The 10,838-nt window shown below is 40.8% G+C and overlaps 1 protein-coding gene across 1 annotated transcript in view; it reads left to right on the top strand.

Moving 5' to 3' along the window:
- The window catches only part of agap2 (ArfGAP with GTPase domain, ankyrin repeat and PH domain 2), a 23,561-nt gene that overhangs the window by 10,625 nt on the left and 2,098 nt on the right, over positions 1 to 10,838 (top strand). The window contains exons 3-19 of the mRNA XM_015370668.1: positions 594 to 652; positions 729 to 816; positions 1,260 to 1,345; positions 1,435 to 1,576; positions 1,667 to 1,801; positions 1,885 to 2,006; positions 2,134 to 2,292; positions 4,830 to 4,913; positions 5,167 to 5,271; positions 5,354 to 5,495; positions 7,271 to 7,393; positions 7,500 to 7,637; positions 7,782 to 7,841; positions 8,314 to 8,465; positions 9,261 to 9,351; positions 10,122 to 10,344; positions 10,441 to 10,744. Coding sequence (XP_015226154.1) covers positions 594 to 652; positions 729 to 816; positions 1,260 to 1,345; positions 1,435 to 1,576; positions 1,667 to 1,801; positions 1,885 to 2,006; positions 2,134 to 2,292; positions 4,830 to 4,913; positions 5,167 to 5,271; positions 5,354 to 5,495; positions 7,271 to 7,393; positions 7,500 to 7,637; positions 7,782 to 7,841; positions 8,314 to 8,465; positions 9,261 to 9,351; positions 10,122 to 10,344; positions 10,441 to 10,744 — 2,213 coding nt within the window. The remainder of the gene's footprint in view (positions 1 to 593; positions 653 to 728; positions 817 to 1,259; positions 1,346 to 1,434; positions 1,577 to 1,666; positions 1,802 to 1,884; positions 2,007 to 2,133; positions 2,293 to 4,829; positions 4,914 to 5,166; positions 5,272 to 5,353; positions 5,496 to 7,270; positions 7,394 to 7,499; positions 7,638 to 7,781; positions 7,842 to 8,313; positions 8,466 to 9,260; positions 9,352 to 10,121; positions 10,345 to 10,440; positions 10,745 to 10,838) is intronic.

Here is a 10,838-nt window from a genome sequence, read left to right on the forward strand (position 1 = left end):
TCCATCCATCCATCCATCCATCCATCCATCCATCCATCCATCCATCCATCCATCCATCCACCCACCAGTGGGGTCACGAGGGGTGCTGGTGCCTATCTCCAGCTGTCTACGGGCGAGAGGCAGGGTACAGCCTGGACAGGTCGCCAGTCCATCGTAGGGCAACACAGAGATAAACAACCATTCACGCACACACTCACACCTAAGGAGAATGTAGAGAAGCCATTTAACCTAACAGTCATGTTTTTGGACTGTGGGAGGAAGCAGGTGTACCCGGAGAGAACCCACGCATGCTCAGGGAGACCTAAAAGTTTTCATGTTTGTTTATTTACTTTCTTGCAAATCAATCTACAATGATCCAACAACAACCTTCTCAATATTTAGTTTGCCCTTTAATATGTGAGCTCACTCAGCTGAGAAGAAGAGAATATTCAGAACAATGTAATATAACAGTGTCACCATGTCAAATCCTCTGCTTACATTCTGCCTCTTGTAACATATTGAGTCCCTCATACATATTTAATTGTCAATGCTGGGTTTCATTTCTGCATGAATAATTTCCCTCTGTTTTTATTGCCGTCAATCTCTCTGCTTAGTTGTGTGCACCAGCAGTCAAGAATGGACCATGAGTCAAACTGTTCAAGAGCTTCATCTGGTAAGCCCAAGGGTACCGTTTGGCTTTTGCAGCGGGACTTGATACTGGATTGATGTTTTGTCTGTGTGTTCTTCAGGGCGTGTTGGGAGGACTATGCAGTGGGAAGTCTGCCCTCGTCCACAGACACCTGACAGGAAGTTATCAGCCGGAGGAGAACGCAGAGGGTTAGTTTAACATCTTTTTACTTCTAGCTGTTTTCTCGTTAGATTGCCATTTCATCATCTTGTCACTTCAGGGTGTTTTAGCTGGACAAACAGGATCAGAAGGACCCAAGGAGGAATGCAGCAGAGAGCTAAGGGGAGAAAAATGTGGAGACGTCTTAAGAATTTAGGCTATAAAAAAAACTTTATATGCTTTAAGTATCTCTCAAGGACCTAATTCATCTGAATATCACTTTTTGAGCTGAGCCTTAATTGAGGACTGGCACGATGACAGAAATCCATAAGCAGAGTTTGTAGTTTGCCACGAAAATTAAAGAGACAGCAATATGTAGAAGAAGGGGCTCTGATTGGATGGGATTAAAATGAAACATTTTGGTTTAAATGTCAGTGTGAATACTTGTGTAAACTAAATGTGCACCAGTAATGACAGCGTTTATCCTGACCAGGGCGTCAGTACATTAAGGACGTTCTGGTGGACGGACTGAGCCACCTACTGATAATCAGAGAAGAGACAGAGCTGCCAGGGCCTCAGGTGGGCTGCAGACTGATTAAACCTGGCCAGAATAATCAACATATTCTACACATTTCATGGTTTTAATCGTCTTCTTCCTTGTGTCTTAGTTTGCCAGTTGGGTGGATGCAGTCATTTTGGTATTCAGTTTGGAAAATGAAACCAGCTTTCAGGAAGTTTACAAATTCTACCACCAGCTTTCTCTGCACCGGCCCATCACTGAGATACCTTTCGTAGTTGTCGGTACTCAAGGTAGGCCTTCCCTGCTAAAGTATGTGCAGGTTTTTGTGGATGGGACTGTTTTTTTGTTGTTGTTTTTATTGAACTTTATTCCTTTCTCAGATAAAATCAGCAGCACAAACCCCAGAGTAATTGATGATGCCAAGGCACGACAGCTGTGTTCAGATGTGCGGCGCTGCACTTACTATGAAACCTGCGCAACCTACGGCCTCAATGTGAACAGAGTCTTCAATGATGGTGAGCGTTAACATTAGATTTAATCTTGCTGTATTTTCCTTTTTTGAAATGGAATTAAGTTTTTTTTTAATTTGATTCAACAGCTGCTCAGAAGATTATGGCAGCCAAAAAACAAGCAGCTTTACTGGCTTCCTGTAAATCTCTTCCCAACTCTCCCAGTCACTCTGGAGGCTCCACCCCAGTATCTGGAGTCTTCACAGGACAGGTAAACTTACTGTAATTCATTCCATGTATGTTTTAGGTCAGGTTTTGAAATAGCTGCTCGTCTCCCTCCTCTTGCTCAGTGTTCATACTCCTTCCTCCCCTCTGCTCCGATTCTCTCCTCTCTGTAGGCTAGTAACGGAGGTCAGAGCAGTGACTACTCGTCATCGCTTCCCTCCACTCCTGTGATCAGCCATAAAGAGATAGCTAGAACCTTGAGAGGGGAGAAAGGGGACAGTGGCGTGCCTGGGTCGGTCCGGAGCGTCCGCAAACGCACACCTAGATTTGTTGTGAGTGTAGCACAAACCTCGATTTTTCTTTTTTTTTCCATACATATATATATATATATATATATATATATATATATATATATATATATATAAATTATTAAATGTATTTCTGGCAACCTTTTTTTTTCTATTGTTTTGCATTGTAGAGCTTGATGGAAACAGAAAAATTTGACTTCATTTAGCAGAAAATAAAGCTTTTTAGGCTTGTTTATGTTTTTTTATTTTCTTTGAAAGAAAGTGAATGCTCTAAAGAGGATATGGAAAAAATTTTTTTTCCAATAAACACAGTGAATAGTTTCCTCATATGACTGATCAGCTGTTTCCACCTCCACTGGCATCCTGAATGAAGCATTTGAATTACACTTCTTTCTTGATGTTTTCAAATGGCATTAACCGTCGCTAATACTAGCTGACACGATAATGTAAAAGTTGCCCGATTATAATAAAATCCCTGATCTGTGTTCTCCGCTAGCTTACCAATTCTACTTCCTGTTTTTACTACAGCCAGACTTAACATCAGCGAATGACGGCATTACGCTTTGCATCGCTTCATAAGTTTTCTGCAGTCGATAGAAAGGTGTCTAATTCTATTTTTGTTTTTGCTTTTTAAGAGTTCCCTCAAAATTAACAGTATTTGGATTAAAGCACAGCTGCTCTGGATTCTTTGACGGTGAGCTAAGATGGTCCTGCTGCAGCAAAGTATTCCCAAACCACAATACTTCCACCTCAGTGAGGCACAGTTGGTGTGAGGCTCTTTCCATTGAAAGCTGTATTTGGGTTATATCACAGATTTCTTCTTTGCTGATTTTCTAATACTTCAACCTGTCTGTTTATCTTCTTAGTTAAAACAATTTTAACGTGTTAAATGTAGGTTTTATTTAGCACCTAGTTCTTTGCGCTCAGGGTAGCCTTGGTTACACAACCTAGGCTGGGCATGTTGGTAGTTAATTTTAATGTCATCCATGGACTATTTCCCATACAGTGAAAGGGCTGGTGTTGATCTGATATGTCATTTTGAGATTCTTAAGTGGCCAATAGGTGCAAACGTGCCAAAAATGAATAAATGTGCAGCAAATACAGACATTAATGAAAAAACACAATACACAAATGCACATGCAACACATGCAAAGACAATGTAGAGACGAGTGAGTTAAGAAAAGCTGCTAACTAGCTTCAGATAACAGATGTGCTCCACACCACTACTGTAGGTGGAGATGTCATATAGCACTATAGACCTTTAGCCAATACATAAATGGGATGCCCAGTGTTTAAAAAGGGTTATACAAGATAAATGTAATTTTCTTTCTTCCTTCCAAGTTTCCTCTGGGCGTGGATCAGGTTTTTACAGAAGGCCTGATTTGTGGACATTCATTTGAAATACATTTCTATTGTCTGGTCCCATGAGTTGATTATAATCGCCCCCCAGTGGTTTGGAGCACTTCCGTTATTATCACATGTTAACTTTTCTTAACTTGCACTTGTTTTTTGCTACTAGCTGTATTTTTCCTCAGATTGTGTTTCTTGTGTTAGTGCATCAGACTAAGTATGTGTGTGTTTGCTGTACTTTTTCTATTGGTTGCACTTTTATTTATCTGCAGCGAGTTTGCACCCTTCTTCCATTTGTATTTTTATAGAACAGAAATTCCTATTTTATAGTTATATTTCACATAAGTATATGTCTGACAGTCATTTTTTCACAGATGCTTTCTTTAAACATCTGTATGTTGTGTTAAAAAATAGGCTATGTCTCTACACCTTGAAGCTTTCTTTTCCCAGTTCTTTTCCTGAAAAGAGACCACCCAGGACAGACTCTTTAAATAACACTTCATAACTTGTATGTATTTAATAAGCATGAGACATGACAACAGATTCTGATAGAAATTGTAATCTTACTCAGATCAGAGAAGCTGCTTAGAGTTACAGAAGGCAGCTGCTTACCCCCAGGCTCAATTCTCGGGAAGTGGCCCCGATTAACAGTGAAAGAGGCATTTTATTCATTTCCAGTCTGCCACATTGTCACATTTTACATCATACACATTAGCAGATGATGAGACATCCATGGCTCCAGCCTTATCAAAATATTACACTTTGTTCTTAGCTGAAGGACATGTTCTCATTCCATTCCCAAATATTTGCCACATACATTGAAGAATATAGCTGTATATCCGATTATAGCTGTATATATGTTTTCCATATAGATAAACAGTCTTAATTAGATAAACTATTGGGGAAAACATCAGTTCTGACACACAACAGGCAGGTAATGTTAAGGTGTAATAAACTCACACATCATCAATGATAATTATCCTAACAGTTGTACTATAAGTTTGATCAGAACTGTAGCTGTAAAGTTGGATCAAAAGTGCAGAAGGTTAGATGTGACCTTGTATTTTTCTGATGTTACTGCTCTGTGCAGCCCCAGCCTTTCCTATCAGCATCATCTTCCCAGCTGATGTAATTTCCCCTTTATTGAATAATAATCTTAACTAATTACTCCATTCCTGCCAATGATGCAGCTTTTCCTTCCCTCTGTGCAGGGCCGCAGAGGCAGCGACTCAAACAGGCGGAGTGCAGATTTTAAGGGCGACTTCGGCAGCGGGAGATTCATCCCCATCAAACAGGTAAGATACGGATTCCTTTGTGATACAGGAACAGATAATTGTATCTGATGACCCCCAGCTGAGGTCACGAAGCCAGCAGTTGCTGCAGGATATGTGAAGCTAGTTTGTCATAAAGAGCTGCAGTCTCTCATGCTGGTGTGTTGAAGGGACGGTGGGTGTTTTTGGCACCCAGTGAGTCTTCATGGCACCAAAATATGTGACAATATAGAAATATATTTTCCATTTTTAGTTGTCTTTTTTTAATCACCATCAGGGCATCTTGCTAAAGCGCAGTGGGAGCTCGCTCAACAAAGAGTGGAAAAAGAAATATGTCACTCTATCCAGTGATGGCATCCTCTCGTATCACTCCAGTGTCAATGTGAGTCCCAGTGTTCCAACTCTGCAATGCAAACCTTTTCACTGAAGCCTGAGACTGAAAGTCTGCTTTATGGCTTTGTCAGGATTACATGCTGAACACTCCTGGGAAAGAGATGGACCTGCTTCGAGTGACTGTTAAGGTCCCCGGAAAGCGCCCCCCTCGTGCTGTACCGGCATGCCCTGCTGGGCTTAATGGTCGCGCTAAAGATATGCTGGGACCTGAAGGTAAAGGCTCCTGTTTGTATACCTACAGAAGGAATAAAGAGAATTTTAGATGCCTTCACAAGCAAATGCATGTAGTGCACCTTAATTTATCATATTAGACCATACATTTACAGGCATTAACATTCTTAAACAACTATGTTAAGCTTAAACTAAGATCCCATGATGCATTTTGTCTGTTAGCATTCATGATAAAAACAGGAAATGGATATGTTTTGTTAAAAGTGCCACACAAAAAAAAGAGGATGGATGGATGGATGGATGGATGGATGGATGGATGGATGGATGGATGGATGGATGGATGGATGGATGGATGGATGGATGGATGGACGAAAAGACAGACAGAATGATGGATGGACGGACAAAAGGAGAGAATGATGATAGATGAATTTACGGATTGAAGGACGGAATGGATGATGGACAGATGGATGGTATCATGGATGGACTGGATGATGGACAGATGGATGGTATCATGGATGGACTGGATGATGGACAGATGGATGGTATCATGGATGGACTGGATGATGGACGGACAGACCTATGGATGGATGGATCCATGAAGGAACTCACACTGCTCTTTCTTCTGCAATAAGCACCCATTTGCTATTGCATTCATTACAACGCTGCTTCAGTTTATTGAAGTATGAAAACTTCTCACAACTTAATGCCTTCTCTCCACTAGAAGTTGCTATGTTAAAGTTCATCTTTAGACTTTTACTAAAATGCACCAGTAGTAGATTGTGGTTGGCAGACGATTGTGTTGTTGCATGGCTCTGTTTGATGCAGACTATTTGTTCTTTCTGACATTGTTGATAGGATAGTTATTTAGTTGTAATGATAACCTGACTAAGAAAGTAGTGTTATTCTTATGGTTACTGGATAAAGGAATTGGGTTTTTGGTCAGAATAAACATAAGCGCGTTAATTTTTAAGCTTTAAAAGCAATGTACCCACTCGGCAGAGTGGTGATGACCGCATCGTGCTTAGGGTCTGTTTTGCTATCGGTGATACTAGTATATTGCACATTGCAGCTTCTCATATTTCCGTACTTTATCATTAAAGGTTGTGCCTTCAGCACAATGAGCTTAAACGCATAAAAACTGAACGCTTTGGCAGGGATTTAGAGGGGCAGATTTAAGCTTCTAGAATAGTTCCAAACTCAACCCCATTGAATATTGATTAGGCATACTTACAAGCAGATTTTGCAGTGAATATAACTACTCCAAATGAGCTCAGACATTTCTAAAGAAAGAAATTCAGCCAGAATAATGTAACATGCATGCATTACTTTTAAACTGCTTGATTTCTGACTCCCTTTTGTGGTAGATTTGCTGATGTACTTAAGTTGACTGTCTTGATGCATGACCCAGTTTCTTTCATGCAGCCTCTGCTGTCAGGCAGATGTTTTTCACATTTGACTCTGCAGCTTTTCAAAGCCAGCTAAGCCTCCTGATCATTGTGACTCACATCTAGTAAAAAAAGAAAGTTAGAAGAAGCAATTATTGCAAATAGCTTAAATCATGCAGATAACAGGTTAATAAACCCTAGTCAATGCCTTCATTGTCATATATATGGGCTGCAACTAAAAACTGAACTGAGATATATGCATACAAGGCCATTGCAATTTTTGAGAAGGGCTTTGCACACTCAATTGGAAGGGCATTGTAGCAGAGCAGTCTTAAAAACGTTACCAAAGGTAATAATAAAGATAAATGTGAACCTATAATTTATGCTGATCTTACTTTGCAGTTAGAAATCCTATTTCTGTCATTGGTTTAGTCAGTACAAGTGGCCTCCTGCAAATGGAGGAGGTTGAAGGATTGGGCGGGGCTCTATTCCTGAGAAGCAACATTGGTGTTCAGCGCTGCTCATCCACACTGTCCAACCATGCCCAAGGTGTTGGTGAGTAATGCAAAGCATTTCTTTGGTCCAATGTTGTCGTTAAAACAACGTTGCAGCAATCAAATGTACAACTTTTGACATTTTCTTTCTGCACTCTTGGGGCCAGACTCTGCAGTCGAGGGAGTCTCCAGCTCCTCATCTACCAAAGATGTTGGCTCAGCCTCCCCGCTGACCGACAGGAAGAAGCACCGCAGAAAGAAGAGCATGAATCAGAAAGGAGACACAGCTGTGGGCCAAGCAGACGGTGCAGTTTTTTAATTATTTTTTTCATGCAAACATTTTTTTCTTGTTCTTTCTAATGCATATTGCTGCCTGGTTTAATATGCAATAAAAAATGTGTCGATTTTTGTCTTTTCAACATTGTGTTTGTTCCTTTTTTAAATTGCAGCTAAACGGAAAATGTGGAAACTGAAAAGTTTTGGGAGCTCCAGAAACGTAAGCAAAACAGGTAATATCTGAGTATACCACTACATGTTTTTAGAAATATTTAATTTAAATTCTGTCCAATTGCACTGAAATATTCAGTTATTGTGCCTCATAAATCCAGCTTGAATATTTAATCCTGCCAGCTAAAGTACTTTGTACTGGACATAAAGAATTGTTGATACTAAAGAGTGCTTTTATAAACAAATCAAAACTCCAATTCCATTCAAGAACGTTGGCCGACAGGCTGAGATGTTTGTTATAATAGCTTCAGGTTAGAGGTTTTTATTCAAGGACCACCCTGTGTCTTTCTCCATCCATGTCATCTTCAGCTCCAAACAGCTCTCAGCAGAAGAAAATTATCCCCACACCATAACACTGTCACCATCATGTTTCACGGTGGGGCATAAAATGTTAAGGATGATGTTCAGTATAAAAAGTGGGTATAATCTCAAATATACCTTTGTGGATAATCCTGCTTGTCTCTGTTGTGTCAGATGAAGACAACTTTGACTTCCTGGTTGTGTCGAGCACCGGCCAGACGTGGCACTTTGAAGCCCAGAGTGTGGAGGAGAGGGATTCCTGGGTACAGGCCATTGAGAGCCAGATCCTGGCCAGCCTGCAGCTCTGTGAGAGCAGCAAGAACAAGGCAAGGACAAATCCACAGCTTAGGACTAAGTCTGTGTGTTTAGCTAATTTAATGTGAACAGAATCCTTCCAATTAATTCCTAAACTTTGTCATTTTAAGATTCACTCAACATTTATTTAGCACATTTCATTTATAGTAAAGATGGATCACAGTGCATTACAAAAATCTAGAAGTATACAGGCAGAGGAACTAGCAAGCCTCCTGTCACCACCTGACCACCCACACAATAAAGTAGACGCACACTCACACAGACTTATAATTGGCTGTGGAAACCAAGGAAACGCTTCCTGTAACCATAGGTGTCTGCAAAGCTTGACAGATAACCATATACATTTTAATGGAAAACTAAGGTGTATGTAACAAAAGAATAAACTTGAAAGCATGGCAATGTTTAAAAAAACAAACAATGATCTATTTGTTAAGTGCTCAGTGGGGGCACCACAAAAACTGATTTAAAAATAAATCTCTCACCGATAGAATGAGTATTTTTGTCTTTGACATAAAATAAGTAGATATTATGCACCTCAATTAAGATAAAGGGGTTTCCTTGTTTTTAAAGTAATTTATCTTACTCCACCTGCAAATTGTCTTGCTTACCTGCTCAAATCAAGGTACCGTACTATACTTGCCAAAAGAAACATTGCTCTTGAATCTTAAGTCAAAAAGCAAATCAGGCTGATATTTATAGGGTAAGACCACATGAAGAAATGGAAAGCACAGTTCTTCAATCATTTTTAGTGAATGCAAATAGGTGTGTTGATTGCTTCTCATCTCTAACCTTCTGTTTTCCTGCAGGATCGCAAGAACAGCCAAAGTGAAGCTGTGGCACTACAGGCGATCCGCAATGCGAAAGGGAACAACTTCTGTGTTGACTGTGACGCTCCAAGTTAGTAATAATCCCTCATGGCTCCTTTTCTGTTATTTTGTTCACTGCCACAACACTATACCTCTGTACATTTCTGTCTCTATGTTGGCTTTTCATATCCGTTTACTTTTCTTCATCAATCTGAACTTATTTCTTTTTTTGAAATGTTATGTTTGAAGCTGATTTCTCTATTTATGCCTTTTGCTAGAAAAAAATAAACCATATTTAAATTTAGATATTAAAAGTTAGCAGGGAGATAAAAACCATGACTCTTTTTTTCAATGTCAAACTTACTGCTGGGATGCCAGCTTTTCAGCATGGCAAATATACAGTCTGGAAATGGACTGCAAGGTTGGCAACAGATGGGATCCTGTGGGTCACATCAGGACTCTGTTAATTTTATGCATACATTTGATGAAGGAAATCTTTGGTTCAAAAAGTTGGACCCATATGGGTCAGATCCATTAGAAATGTAAACTTATGACCCAAACTGAGCTCAGTTAAGACCTATTATAACAGGGGCCCTGCTGGTTTTGCTGATATGGGCTGTTTTTAAACAATCCTAATGGACCTTAATGTGACTCCAAACCCGCATAGGGTTAGAGTCTGAACAAGTGGGCAATCAAATGAATTTGTGGTAATTTTGATAATCAAAAAAAAAAAAGGACAGAGCATGATCCGACTCCAGCTTTTAGAAAATCCTTAAGAAGCGTCCAAAAGAAAGAATCTCATTAATAATGATTCTGAACCAGATTGATGTCTCATTCTTATTCACTGTTTCATCCCTGAAGATCCAACATGGGCCAGCCTGAACCTGGGGGCTCTCATATGCATCGAGTGTTCTGGGATTCATAGGAACCTGGGGACCCACTTGTCACGGGTCCGCTCGCTGGCCCTCGACGACCTGCCGAGGGAGCTCACCCTGGTTCTCAGCGCCATTGGCAACCACATGGTCAACAGTATATGGGAAGCACGCACAATGGGCCACCGGAAACCAGCACCTGATGCTACGCGGTAAATAAAGTCTGTCTGTACATTTTTGCTCACTGGTTTGTCATAAATCCCCAACACCTCACCTTTTTTCCTGTCTTCCTTGTGGGTCTTTGTTAGAGAGGAGCGGGAGTCGTGGATCAGAGCCAAGTATGAACAGAAACTGTTTGTGGCGCCGCTGCCTCCACCCACACCCAGCGAGGGCCCAGACATCAGCATGTCGGGCCGTCTTCTGTTGGCAGTGATGGAGCGCAATCTGTCCAAGCTGCTGCTCCTGTTGGCCCACTGCACAAAGGAGGACATCAACGCCCCTCCCTTCCTGTCGCTCCCCTCCAGGTCGCTCCTGGCCCTGCGTCTGCCTGGCTCTGCCCTGCACGCTGCCTGTCAGCAGGCTGATGTGGTGATGACGCAGCTTCTAGTCTGGGTGTGTTTTATTTACCCTGTAGCCCTCCAACTCCATAAGTATTAAATGCAGTCTCTTGCTACTATATATATATATATATATATATATATATATA

This window comes from Cyprinodon variegatus, unplaced genomic scaffold, assembly GCF_000732505.1.
Source record: "Cyprinodon variegatus isolate N-32 unplaced genomic scaffold, C_variegatus-1.0 Scaffold47, whole genome shotgun sequence".
Classification (NCBI taxonomy): Eukaryota; Metazoa; Chordata; class Actinopteri; order Cyprinodontiformes; family Cyprinodontidae; genus Cyprinodon; species Cyprinodon variegatus.